General features: G+C 41.0%; 1 protein-coding gene across 13 annotated transcripts in view; it reads right to left on the bottom strand.

Annotated features, from left to right (window-relative positions):
- LRRFIP1 (LRR binding FLII interacting protein 1) overlaps positions 1-14,592 on the bottom strand; it is a 95,120-nt gene that overhangs the window by 14,216 nt on the left and 66,312 nt on the right. For 6 of the 13 annotated variants that reach the window (XM_075283991.1, XM_075283994.1, XM_075283990.1 and 3 more), the window contains 7 exons: positions 13,287-13,358; positions 12,929-13,099; positions 11,228-11,320; positions 10,869-10,961; positions 9,811-9,903; positions 6,511-6,622; positions 2,005-5,687 (listed from right to left, as the gene is read on the bottom strand). In XM_075283991.1, the coding sequence (XP_075140092.1) occupies positions 4,171-5,687; positions 6,511-6,622; positions 9,811-9,903; positions 10,869-10,961; positions 11,228-11,320; positions 12,929-13,099; positions 13,287-13,358 (2,151 nt within the window). In that variant the 3' untranslated portion in view covers positions 2,005-4,170. Of the gene's footprint in view, positions 1-1,996; positions 5,688-6,510; positions 6,623-9,810; positions 9,904-10,868; positions 10,962-11,227; positions 11,321-12,928; positions 13,100-13,286; positions 13,359-14,592 lie in introns of those variants that run through there. The other 7 variants (XM_075284001.1, XM_075284000.1, XM_075283989.1 and 4 more) reach the window with 7 other exon arrangements.

The raw sequence follows: 14,592 nt of genomic DNA, 5'->3' as shown, positions 1-14,592 counted from the left end.
CTGGTGAGGAGGGGGAAGCAAGTATTGGTCTAGATTATTTAAGAGCCCCTCAGTAGCAGTATTAAATAAATTGTGATATGGACAAACCCTTTAAGTAAAAAGTCACTCACTCTGCAAGGACTTGTAAAACGCAAATTTTTTTTTTTTAAATCCCCCCCCTCCCCAACAGCCAAAAAAGTGTAAAATTGCTAGGCTGTGGTGCAATTTTATCCAAACATGGCCTATCTAGCTTTCATGTTTGCTCCTGCAATTCCCAAAATAGATGAGGCCTTGGGACAGTCAGGTGGAAAATGTGCCTGGTCTTTGATTGCAGCTTTGCTGTATTTTAGGATGGCCAAATGTGATTTTTAATTAAGAGAAGGCTGGGCATATGAAATGGGGTAAAAAGCTTTAATATTCTGATGAACCCATTTATGCCTAGAGTTCCAGTATTGGAACTCAAATACAATACAACCTCCGGCATGAATGGGTTAAGAAGAACTGTTCACTCAACACCGATTTCAGCAAAAAACACTTTGCGGTTCTTTCCACAGAAGTCTGCAGCGTTCCTGCTTCCATTATACCTAGAAGGAAACGGTCGGCGTAGGTATAATTGACATTCTGTGAATCCCATCCACTTCACAGGGAACTGCAAACCACAGAGTTTATGCCACGTGATGCCCCGGCCTTATAGTCACACAATATGCCAATAAACGTGCGTTAATAGTTTTCAAGATCTCTGCTTAGTGTCACTGCATGGCAACCGGGAGGATGAAATCTCTGAATTTACAGATACTTAATATTTTATACCACACAGGTTTGTATAACCCTTCCTGGGGACGTGAATTTTTCCTTTTAACGTATTAAATAAATCAGGACACATTTTCCATTTTTACTGAATAAAATTTATTTCCATAATATACAGTTTAGAATTTGTAACCAATCTTCTTTCTCACTCATTACTTTTTAACCATTTATCAATTTCAGCAGGACACGGAATAGACAGTATATGGTTTGTATCTATACCGGATGTGGATCTGAAAGCAAAGCTATCCTGGAATGGCGGCTTATACAATGCCAATGTGTTGTAACTAGAAATATCATACAGCCCAAGTAGTGGTAGCAGTAGACCGTCACATTAAGTAGCAACCACACAGCATAAAACATAGGACATTTTTATAACAAGACTGAAAGAAATATTTATTAATCTGCAGGGTGACCAAGGTTTAAAGGGGTTGTCCAGCGGGGGTAAAGGATGGGGTAGGTTTGCAAAATAAAAGCAGCAATACTCACTGCAGCAATCCTCCGCCATATTATTCTAATGTTTACAGGGTCCCTGGTGCTCTCTGCTTCCATAGCAAATGCCAGAAAAGAGCCCATTCAACCAATCATTGGCATACCCTTAGCTTGTGATTGGTCACTTGGACAAATAAGACATCAGCAGGGATTGGTATATGCGATTTTTATTTATTTTTTTAATTTCAACCCACTCTGAACCTTTTGCCCAAAATGTTTTCCCCACTAGACAATCCCTTTAATATGTAAATTATAAAACTATCATATACGGGAATGAATGCACACAAAATAAATTTGCTTCATACATTTGACAAAAGCTATGGTATCTATGACTGAGTTCAGGCTCTCTCAGTAATACAGTGTTTATGATCCACCACATGGTGGCAATACAGCACTTCTGAAACACAATGCCATGAAGCAACCTAGTTAATGTTTTCCTTTTAGAATTGACCTGGCACTTTTCTAGTATTGACAATCCAAGTAGGCTTACATGAAGTGTGCAAACAAAAAAAAATAAAAAAAAAAATAATCCACCCCCCTTGTATATTCCAGGTCAGGATATTTCCCTTCACATGGCTGTGTACAATCCAGGGGGGGGGGGGGGAATAAAAAAAATGAAAATAATATAATATATATATATATATATATATATATATATATATATATATATATATATATATATATATATATATATATACACACACGCACATTTATTTTTTCCAATGTGGATTGTGAGCCCCAGATGGGGATCACAATATACATTTTCCAAACTCCTTGCAGATGTTGTCCTTGGCTGGGGGCAACACGGTGGCTCAGTGGTTAGCACTAGAGCCTTGCAGCGCTGGAGTCCTGGGTTCAAATCTCACCAGGAATAACATCTGCAAGGAGTTTGTATGTTCTCCCCATGTTTGCGTGGATTTCCTCCCATTCTACAAAGACATACTGATGGGATAAAAAAAATGTACATTGTGATCCCTATATGGGGCTCACAATCTACATTAAAAAAAAAACAAAAACAAAAAAAAAAAAAAACATAAGTTGTCCTTGGCAGGATTCAAACCCAGGACTCCAGTGCTGCAAAGCTGCAGTGCCAACTACTGAGCCACCGTGTTGCCCCTCTCCCGTCATTATAATACAGATTAGACTTGCAGCCATAATCTATTAGGTTGTATTCAGACCTGCGTTGCTGCGGACGACATTATCTGGTAGATTGGTAAACACTATAAAGGGAACCCAGGAAACCCAGTTATAGAAAATGCTATTGGTCCACTGCCCCGATTGAATTCTGTTTTTAAGTACCTGGGACAGAACAGAAAAACAGAAAGCCCTGACATGGATGGAGTGCTAAATGTGGTTTGTATTGGACTGTAAAGGCACTGATACATACAAGGTCTGTCTACACATGATAAGCGTGCAGAATATGTGAGCGCTACTCACGTTATGACTATATATTGTTGTAAAATAGGATTTAGCTGATCTATAACAAAAGAAGCGGTTTTAGTAAATAAGTGAATCCCATAGCTCAAATGTAATTTGTCGACCAGAATAGTAAACTGCCTACATTTCCCATACAACCCTGCCCATTATAAGCTACAGTATCTCCCACATCTCCAAGGACAGACACTGCAAACTACATACTTCAAATTAACCTCACAAAGAAACACGCGGCCTGTTTCTGCATCTACAGGCGTACACGGGACGGACACATACATAAAGGAATGAGTTTCTCACCATCACTATCTTGAGCATTCATACTAGGCTTTACATGGAATGTGAGCGCGATCACGCAACTCCAGTGACAAAGAGAAATAAATAACATTTTCTGTTATAAAACTACACGTGGTATCGCTAAAACTCGAAAAATGGTTTACAACAATTTTGGTGGAACATTAGAATGAGAGAAAAAAAATCATCTATTCGCTGCAACCATAGGCACTTAAATAAATTAGTTTATATAGATATAAAGGTTCGGATATGTTCACCCAGATCTATACGCCCGATATAATTATTCCAGAGTAAAATAGAAGCACAAACGTCTTACCACAGAGGAAGTGCAAATTTAACCTGTTACACGCAACGCGGAAGTGAATTTTACTTAAGGTGCCCATACACATTAGACTAAAGTGGATGTCAATGGGGGATTACAACTGTAACGAATGTTCAGCGGGTGAAATTTAACCACATACAAACCAGCTTAGGTTACCAATGACCGTCATCCCCTGGAAAGAACTCGGCTGTGTTTGTCATTTTTATCCAGAGATGTTTTTGGCCACTTTTGTTTTTTTATAATAAGAAAGTTGTTCCAAGGACTCTCTGCCATTCAGACTGGTCATACATTTCAGTAACACCAGGTGAAGGACAAATGGTCAATATGGACCAGTATGTATATGGGAAACCACCATTTACCAGACAACCCATGGTCCAATCGTTGTCCGATCTTCCATCCACTTCTATTGTGCATGTCCACCTTTACATTTGCCTATATAGTGAATGCTGCCTGTTGCAACATTTAATAAATATTCCCCTTGTGCAATTGCCCCCTCTATAGCAGCTGTTCCCAAACTGTGAGGCCGGCCTCACTCATACCATGCTACTGGGTACTGAAACAGGTGGTAGACAAATACAGCTCCGTTTTTAATGACAAGGGATCAGGGCCCAGTAGAAAAAGTGTTCAGTGTCTTAAAATTCACCCCCAAATTACAGCTGCAAAAACAGGAGCCTACAAAAAGAATAAAAAAAAGATGTGCTGTACGGTAAACCTCCAGCCTGTATTTGAGTAACATGATATGTAGCCCCTTTGGAAGCAATGGATAGTAGTACTAGTGCAAAAGCAAACGTTCAGTAACATTCAGCAGTGACATTTACAGAACAGGAGACATTATGGAGATCACTTCATCAGGAAACAACACAATCTTCTTTATTTTTGCCTTTTCCTTTCTTAGGACTCTTATCTGAAGCATCTTCCATCCGAATATCTTCTAGAGATTGTCTGTCCACAGATGATCCTAAAGCTGCGCAGGACATTTCACTCTCCCCAGTGTACTTTTCACTTCGTTTGTTACCATTATCATCCTCATCGTCGTCGTCATCTGTTCCTTCGCCCTCTTGTGTGGATTCTCCTTCACTACTGAAAACCTCGGGAGAGACATTTTCTTTTGGGCTTTCAGCTTCACTGGCCATCGCATCATCATAGTCTCCTACACTACTGAAAACCTCAGGAGGAACATTTTCTTTTGGGCTTTCAGCTTCTCTTGCCCTTGTATCATCGTAGTCTCCTACACTACTGAAAACCTCAGGAGGAACAGTTTCTTTTGGGCTTTCAGCTTTGTTTGCCTTCGTATCATCTGCATTCTGGTTATCATCACAAACTATGCCATGTGACTGTAGTTCTTCTTCCCTTTGGTCCACTAATTTCACATCTTCGCTTTTTGAGGAAGCCACCTCCTGTCTTTCCTCCTCTGGGACAGCTTTATACTTCTCTTCAGGGATTACATGATCTTTTATAGCCTCATCTTCTGTTATGCTACTCCTTTTAGTAACACTGCAAGGCTCTGGAACATCCAAGATGTTTTCACTGTAACTTTCTTCTTGTGTGACCAAGTCATCGCTTGTGACTGGCGCATCCTGTGACGCTTGTTCAGGTTCAGAAATAATGTTACTCTGGTCAATATCCGCGCTCTCGGCAGCAGAAAACATTTCAGAGATTTTATTTTGAGCCTGTGACTCTTCCTGTTGAGACTGCTGAGGCTGGATCTTTTCTTCTGCTAGTACTTGATGCCCTAGATCTAGGTTTTCATTACTAGTTATTTTTTCTGCTAATTCAGTACTTCTATCTTCAGGACTGCTGCTTTTACTCTCTTCATCCTTACAGAGAGTGACAGGAGTTCCAGCTACTTGCTCTGGACCATCAATGGTGTGCAGATCATCTGCTTCTGTAATATTCTCCTGCTGGCTGTTCTTAGTTTCCTCTTTTTCACTTTCACAACCTGTGACGTCTTCATCAATCTCACTTGTACTGGGAGTCTCATCGACAAAATCTATAGCATCCTGGAAGACTTCACTCCCGGATGGACTTATATCACTCCGCTTTAATGTGGTCTCTCCTCCTACTTCTGAAACGTCCTCCGAAACGTCAGTGTGTGACTTGTCCTGCTTATCTTCTCTCACCTTACAGGACGTTTCTTCCTGCTGCTCATCCATATTAGTTTCAGATTTCTCATCGCTACAGACATCAACAGGTTCTCTTTCCACAATTTTGTTTCTAGCATCTTCCGTCTCCTTGTGCTCACTTGTTACATCTCGATCCTCGGCATCTTGTGCAACTTCCTGTCTATCTTGCTCAATCCTAGAAGGTGGACATTCACCCACCACTGACACGGTCTCCTTTTTTTCCATTGTTACTTCTGTTTTTCCTACAAAAACCATGGACAAAAAATATGAAGGATCCACTAATTTTTCTAAAGCTACATCCCCAGCAGAGGTCAGAAGGAAAGACAGGGAAATCAATGTTTGCTGCTCAAGATTAGGATGAAAAGCAACAGGTTGGATAGTGCAAAGGAATACGACCCACCGCTTGGAGCCAAGATGGCCGCTGAAGAGAAGAAACATACAGCAAAGCAGATTCGTTACATCCTGAAAACCAAAGAGACGCTTCAGTCTACTGTACAAGGATTGAGTTTGTTGTAAAACTGCGAAAGTTACGGTAGACTTTCTTGCTACAATAGTAAGACCTGTAAAGTATAAAGTTGTGATCTTCTGCCTTCAGCGTACTGGAACTAGTAGACATTTCCTTTAAAGCACTAAGATCATGCCTTATAAAGGAACAAGTTAGCTAGGGCTAGATTTTATTTTTTTAGACGGCAAATGCCAAAAATTGATCCATAAAGCTAGTTCACACCTCATCACACAAAAGACTGCTTGCCTTCCATAAAAATCGCTTAACGTGCAAAATCTCATTGACTGCAAAGCACATGAACTAATAGTTACCAGGTAAGTGTAGCTGGATCCAGGTGTGAACAACTGCTGCGGTCTAAAGCTGAGACTTGTTTTATAGTCTCGCTTGCCTTTATACACTCGGCTACTTTTAGTTTGGAAGAGGGAGGCTGTTATGGATGAAGAATACCCTTACAAGGTAACAGGCTGCAGAAGTTACACAAAGCACAGCATGCGGGGTTAGTGGAAAGTTACAGAGCTCAGAGTTTATTGCCAGAGAGAATCGCTCATGCTATCGCTTACCCATCGACACTGCCCGGATCGGAGGATCTGGAGGGCCGTCAGAATTTACATGGTTGTCTATTGAAGTGTCGCCGTTCAATGTACCGTCAGAGTCCAGCGCAATGCCATGTTTCTAAATGGAACAGAATAAAAGCATGTGTGAACTACTGAAGAAACTGCAGAACATCTTTTGGAGATTGCTAGAGAGAACGCCTTTCCAGTAGTGGATACGAATGAACATAAGCATCTGCAAGCAATTTATTTTTTTAAATGCAATTTCAAGAAATCAGGTTCTGTTATTCATTTCAGCCTAAAAACTTCCATACATGCTTTGCACCGCAATATATGCTTTAGGGCAAGCTCAGAGTTTATTGGTCAGGATTTTGAGGCTGTATCCGCCTCAAAATTCTGACCAAAAAGACGGCTCCCACTGAAATCAATGGGAGCCGCTCAGGAGTTTTTTCCGTGACCCGGCTTGTTCTGGCACTCAGAAAAAAGAGGGAACAAGAACCAGAAATTCGTTTTGGATCTGCGCTCGCTGGTGGAGAAATGATGCGGAGACCAGATAGTCCAATGGAATAGATTTATTGTGATATAGCACGACGCGTTTCGGGCCGCTACAGGCCCTTTTTCAAGTGCAAACATAACTCTTTAGTACGTAGATTGCCTGAGTGGTTTCTGAATAAGTCATTTTTCATTCATATGCCAATTAGATTAGACTGGTGTACTCCTCTCATTGTTTCCTATGAGCACAGCACAGGCTGCTGATGACAGAGCACTGTCTCTCTTCTGTGTTCTACTCAGAAAAAAGAAGCGAGATGTTCATTCTGCAGGTCGATTCACCTCACGATTCGGCTGAAGACACACCCTCCTCCGGACTAGGCCCATTCATTGGGCATAAACCGGAGCGGAGTGTGCGGCTGGATGCCGGTGCAGTGCACCGGCTTTCAGTCGTGGCTACCCGTCTTTTGGACAGGAACCTGAGACGGCCTCAGCTTCAAGTTCCAGTCCAAAAAACCCCGTGTGAACTTACCCTTAGTCAGTTTTTGCACATCACTCAAGGGGCTATGGCTTAGTGAGAAAGGGTATGGCTTGGCATGAAAGGGGTGTGGCTTAGTGGGAAAGGGTATGGCCTGGCATGAAAGGGGTGTGGTTTAACACCATAATTTTGGTGCAACATAAGCCAAATATTAGGTAGTATGTTAGAGATAAACCAATAGACAGACCAAATCTATTGCTACAGCGACAAACACTCTAGATTGTCTACTCTAAATATTAGACTACATTAGTAAATCTGCCCCATTTTTTCAGCATCATTTATGTAAACTGAAAGACTGCAACTGCCTCAGACTTCATAATCACAACTCTATATAAATTTTTACCTCCATTTTTATCTATATGAGTTTCAGCGCAAGGTTAAGGCCCCACGTTGCATTTTTTTTGTTGCAGATTTTGCAGCAGTTTTTTTCAGCCAAAGCCAGGAGTGGCTTCAGCAGGAGGGAAAAGTAAAACAGATTTCTTTAAATTTCCCATTCCTTTTCAGACCACTCTCAGGTTTGGCTCAGAAAAACACATCAAAGTCATTTCTTGCAATGCGGGGCCTTAGCCTGAAATTGATCAAATGCTTTTAAATGTGAAGTTGGTCTTTCCAGTAATTGCCTTGTGTTTACAAAATTCGTACAAAAAAAAAAAAAATCTTTGAAAAAAACAATTTCATCTCTGCTTGCTAACAATACATGGCAGACACTGTGGGAGGATGTAAAGTCTGACAGCACAAGCCATTTTTTGCTAAAGGTCACCTTTTACCCAGAATCTAAGCCTTGTCTTTGTGAAGACATGTTTAATGCTCTAATCTGTATGATGCACAGAAATCGTCTATTCTATGTCCGTCCTATATAGTCATCGGCGCTTCTGTCAAAATTGTACAACTGGCACCTCCTGTAGTCTAGGCAGTGGTACAATGTGGTGAGGTTTATCTGCCAAGTTCTTATTATGATAAAAGCTTTGCAAGAAAGATTTCCAGAGCTGTAAATTTCCCTAGACTACATGACCAGCAGCTCTCTAATGGTTAAGCGTTTCTTCATGTTTCTGGTTTTTGTTTTTTTTTAACTTTTGTGTAGGGGAGTGTTTGGTGAGAATGTTTGTAATACACTATTAAAATTATATTAACTTTCCAAAGTGGGAGTCACTGTCAGGAATGTGATTGTAAAGGCCCATGCAAACAATCGTGTGCTAATTCAGGGTGTTATCCTGTTTTATTCCAGATAGCACACCGACACATTCATTTGTATAGGCCCAACCAGGATTTCTACAGTTCTGTGTGCAGACCGACAACCCGTGCAGAAAAACTCAGGACAGGTCCTATTACGGTCTGGTTTTGCGGCTGTGCTCCGTGGCCCCAATAAATGGGCTGCAGAAACAGGGCTGGCGTCACACAGACAATTGACTGCATGACGCCTTATATGCAGCATGAACTGCGACACATTAAGCTCAAATCCCCAACTGTTTTTAACTATGGGAAGAATATGCAAATCTGTCTCCCATGATGTTAATATAGGGAGACAGTGCCTCAGTCATGCAGCCCACTAGGGGGCGCTCCCTTTAACATCAACCTTCCCAGAGGCCTTTGCTGCAATGATGTGGGTTTTACCAAGTCAGTCTCTCAGCCGAGGACAACTGTTTCAATCTCATTGGATTTCTTCAGCCTGGTGCAGAGAAAACTAACTTGGCAGAGGTGAGAGGCTTCAGACCAGGTTAAGGGGATATTGTCGCTCCTTAGGGAGAAACCAGCATATAGGTGTGTGGAGACTTATCAAGGGAGCACCCCCTAGTGGGCTGCATGACTGAGGCACTGTCTCTCTATATTAACATCATGGGAGACAGATTTGCATATTCTTCCCATGATCTCTCACAGTGGAGCGCAAATGGCTTGATAATTCTCCACATACCTATATGGTGGTATCTCCCTAAGTAGTGACAATATCCCCTTAACCTGTTTTTAACTAGTGATAACTCTCACAGCTAGAACTGTGATCTGGGTAGCCTATGAAAGCTAACAAGCTCAGCTTTCATATGGCACTAGAAACAGCTATTTAAAGCAACCCCACCCCTACTTTTGGCAATTGTTATATCTGTACATACTGGCAATACAAGTGTATGTGGAATTTGGTCAGGTTTTGCTAAGTTTGTCAGGTTTGGACAACAAACAACTAATACGTATGATCACTTTTAGGGGTCTGCATGCTAATCATAGGCTATGAACCCACCTAACAATAGTATACACAAACAATCAATACAGGTTAAAACAATAAGCATTTGTACCTTTAACACCTCTCTCATTTGGGTCACCTCTTCCCTGAGGGCATCACGTTCACTCCGAACTGGATCAAAAAACTCTTTTTGTCTCTCTAGAGCCTGCACTTCCAGAGTTTAGAAAGAAAGAAAAGGCAAAGTGATATTGAAGAAGGCAAAAACATAGAAGAAGGGGAAAAAAAGTGAATGAAAAAAGTCAAGAATTGACATGCAAGGTTTAAAGGGAAGGATGAACTTATTTGATAGGAGAAGGAACAAGTGGCTTTTTAGGAGATTTAGATGCAATGAAATTTAAGAGGTTATGCCATCTACAAAATGGTCCTCAGGAATAATCCACTGATTTTACTGCTGCAGAGAAAGGGTGTTATAATATGATACTGTATCGGTCAGTCAAATATGACTCAAGACTGTATTCTATTATTTTCTAATATCAGCCACTTCTGGAATAGCTGACTTTCTGACTGGCTGACTTTCTCGATAAATTACTGACAGGACCTTCAGAAAAGAAAAAAATAAATAAATATATATATATATATATATATATATATATATATATATATATATATATATATATAAATTACGCCTGCCTGCTTCCATGATCACTATTTTATGCCACGTTTCTCTAACACTAATAAGTTAATATTACTAGATTTAAAAGGGGAAACATCACAACACATCCAGCCCTCTACATCAATAGGTACAGCTGCACTGCTTCTGGAACAGTTGGAATTTTTTCTATAGCCCCCGCCATTCCTGAGCAATTTAGTTTTGGTGCCTTATATGCCATTTAGTCTCTGTACTGTCAGGTGGGCGGAGTCAGGCCAGAGCAGACAAGGGGTGTGATTCTGACACCAGCGGTCTCTGATTGGAGATCTGAATCACACCCCCTGCCTGACACCGCCCTTCTGACATTAGAGAGCTTAAATAGCACAGCTGTCAGGTTCCTTGCAGACATTTAGATAGTTCAAACTATATTACTTTTGGAACCTCCTTAGCCTTTATGTAATTTCCCTGTTTTTGCAGCGGCTGCTCAGCCTATAACAAATATCCTTAACAAGGATTCATACCCCTATTTTTTTATCCTTCCACTCTATGGTTTCCTTGAGATCACAGATTTCACGGTCATTGACTTCTTGTCTCTGTTGCAGTTGGCGAATTTCCTAATGGTCGGTAAAGGGTAGCGGAAAGAGAGAGAAAAAAAGAATTCAAGAGAAATTAAAAGGGAAAGACTAGGTATCACAGAAAAGAAACAAGACCCATCACCAACAGAACAAAGAGGCTAAGAAAATCAAATGATAAATGGCCCTGGATCTCCATTTTAAGTGGTAATTTAGTGCAGGTCGTCCCATTCTGGAATTCTGCAATTTCCATTGTTTTCAAGATGACAAAAATTGACCAAAAAAAACAAACAATAGAATCCCCTCACCGTCATCAGGGCTTCCCTTTGCTCCAATGCCTCCTTCATCTCTGCCAGTTGAAAACGGAGGACAGTGTGATCGTGTTTATGGCGCTCGCACTCCTGTTACGAAAAGAAGTAGCTTTAAATACATAGCAGCAAAAGAGTGCATTATACCTAGCTTGTTACCTTGAACTAACAGGTAGCCAGCAATCCATACTCAAGGTGAACGGTGGACAAAATTGTCCATTTCGACCAATCACCTGAGATTATACATACAAGAAGCACAGCACTAGTTTAGAAAACAAGTATTTGGCCATTGTAGCCTGAAAGCAGATTCCCTGACCATCTAGTTTCAGTCTGGCGTGTTTGCTGGTGAATGTCTCTGCCAAGGACTACTGATTAGCTGCATTACAGTCAATCAAAATCTTATATGTATCACTAACTTTACAATAGAGCATTCACTTGTGAACAATATGACTTAAATTGGCACCACCACGTCTATAAAATCCAGGGCGGTTAAGTGTTATTGAGAAATGTTATAGCCATATGCCCGATCCATTGTAAGTATAATATTGACTAATAGAACACCTTTCACCACCTCCTCCAAATGCAACTCTCTGCATCCTTCAAAAGGTCACTCTCCACTGATTCCAGTGCATTTGGATTTTTTTTCTCTAGCCCCCACCATTCCTGAGCAATCCATGCTTTTAGTTTCAGCACCCAATATGCCAGGGAATCTGTCGGGTGCGTGGTCCAGTGCTGGAGCAAACAATGTGAAAGAGCCAATTGGATGGTAGAAAGCCTCATTAACATAGTGGGTGCTCATACTAACAATACTGGTTGCTCAGGAAAGGTGGCGGCAAGAAAAAAAAATTACAACTGTGCTGAATCCGTGCAATGGCAGGATGTAAAGATGGAGAGAACTGGACTTGGTGGAGGTAGTGAAAGGTTTTCTTTATTGACAATGCAAATAAACGTAATCCATCATGTTGTATTTTAAGGAGGAGGTTATCCAGACATCACTAGGCATGAACAATGGGACATCAGTCATGGAAAGATTGACTTTACACTGGGTAGTAGGTTCACTAAACACAATGCTAAGCACATATCATGCACAAGTCCTATTAAAAAAAGATCAGTGCACAATACTCGCCCCCCTCCCCCCATTTGTGTCCTGGAGGACAGTTGGCCTATCTGGACAAACGATCCCGAAATTGTGATAACAGGTTTTTTTTTCCTTCTTCGGGATATAGATATTAATGACATATTCTATATCAGTTTGATAGGAATCTGACCCTTCCATAATCAGAGGAAATCATAAAAGGCAGCTGATAATTTACAAAAAAAAAAAGAAAAAAACCACGTTCACTTGGGAAAACAATGAGTAATGGTGTTAGGTAATGCTAAGAAAATATTTAGATGCCCATGTATGTGCTGTATATTTGGTACATACAATACTGTATGACGCAATCTTTCATTGTTCGTGTGCTGTGATATGTTGCTACATGTAAACAAAATGCAGAAAACGTATTTGTCATCGCTCCAAGGCACTCGGCAATGTCTTGGAGAAGTCCAACTATATACAGCAAAGACAAATGATCGATTATTCATAGACTGAATCAGCTATCTGCTGGGGGTCTCCATCGCAGATTACCACAACAGCTGCCTTATAAAAGGGTGCTTACCTTGTACTAAGAAAACTCTTCTACAGTAGATTCCACAACTCACCTTCTGTTTATCTTCATACTGACGTCTCGACTCTGCCAGTTCTTCCTCCAGCTCCAGCAGCACCTCCCGCAGAGTGTCTACTTGATATTGCAAGGATGTTTTCTCGTTGTCTAACTGGGCATTTGTCACCATAGAGCGCTTATACTTCTCCTCCACTTCTGCCAAGGAGTCCTGAAAGACAAAAGAAAGATGTGAAATAACAGTGAAAATTTCAAACAAAAAAAAAAAAAAAAAAAAAGGCTATTAGTGAAACCAGGTTAGTAGTCCAGTAATACCAAACAGGTTTAATAGTTCAGTACGACCGCACACCAGATGTCTCATGCCCTGCAAGAGTAGAGTCACACATACACACCAGTACCTTCATCTCCTTCAGCCCCTGCATGTATTTGCCTTCTACATCCTCAATCTGCTCCTTTAACTCACTGATCTCCTGACAGAGGGACAAAGAATGCATAGGAATAAAGCAGCAGGAAAAATAGAGTGATGAATAAAATAGAAGAAGGCACAGGTCTGGTATGATGTAGCATTCCTATAGGGGATTAGGCTGAACGTCACATGTATCGTCAACCAGTGGCAGAAAGCTTAGCAGATTGGGGGTAAGACAGCTGTGCACAGCTGCACCAGACCTACATAGTGCAGGCCCTCCCTAATCCTGAATGACATCAGGACAAAAGGAGAATGTCTCAAATATTCCTAACCTATAAATCTGCTGTGGTTACATAGACATCACATAAAAGCGATAAGCTTTCTGGCCAAGAGACATTCCAATTACTGTTTTATGCAAAATTGTAAATACCAAATTCACTTACTGACACATAATCAGTACTTGAGAAAGAAGCCGAGAGCTTCGAAATGTTGTTATCTGTCATCATTATGAGATAGCCATTAAAAAAAAGGTATCAACTACTGAAGACTCAAGTTTTTTGTTTTTAATATCCCCTACCCTCTGGCTAACATGGTACAAAGAAACATTTTCCTTATAGGACATATAATCAGTAAAAGTAAGATAAACATCATATTAAAGAGGACCTTTCACCTTCTGGGGCACATGCGGTTTAATACACCGCTAGAAAGCCAACAGTGCGCAAAATTCAGCACACTATCGGCTTTCTCTTTCTGTGCCCCCAGGTGAAGAGCTATCAGTGCCAGTACCTTAGCTCTTCACTGTCAGAAGGGTGTTACTGACAGTCAGTCAGGAACGCCCTTCCTCACAGCAACGCCTATAGCACTGTACTGTGAGAGCGGTGATGAACGCCCCTTACAGTGCTCGTCTATGGACAAGCACTGTTAGGAGGGGAGGGGGCGTTCCTCACCGCTCTCTCAGTACAAGAAGAAGAGCTACGGTATCGGGGGCACAAAAAAGGAAAGCCGATTGTGATAGTTGAATTCAGCGCACTGTCGGCTTTCTAGTGGTGTATTAAACCGCATGTGCCCCAGGAGGTGAAAGGTCCTGGGGCACATACCCTATAACCAAATAACCCACATTACCAGTCAACCCCTCACGCACATAATGCTCAGGAATTGTAGGGGCCAGAGGAAAAACTACAGGAATCAATGGAGCGCCATCTACTGAAGGATGCAGACAGGATTTTTTGTTTATTTTTATTTATTTTTTTTTTAAAAAGGAGCACCTTGATATGACTACTATAGGGTAACAAAATAAA

This window comes from Leptodactylus fuscus, chromosome 8 (genome assembly GCF_031893055.1).
Source record: "Leptodactylus fuscus isolate aLepFus1 chromosome 8, aLepFus1.hap2, whole genome shotgun sequence".
In the NCBI taxonomy this organism is placed as follows: domain Eukaryota; kingdom Metazoa; phylum Chordata; class Amphibia; order Anura; family Leptodactylidae; genus Leptodactylus; species Leptodactylus fuscus.
The sequence above is the reverse complement of the archived record's forward strand: the minus strand, read 5'-3'. Positions and strand labels throughout refer to the sequence as shown.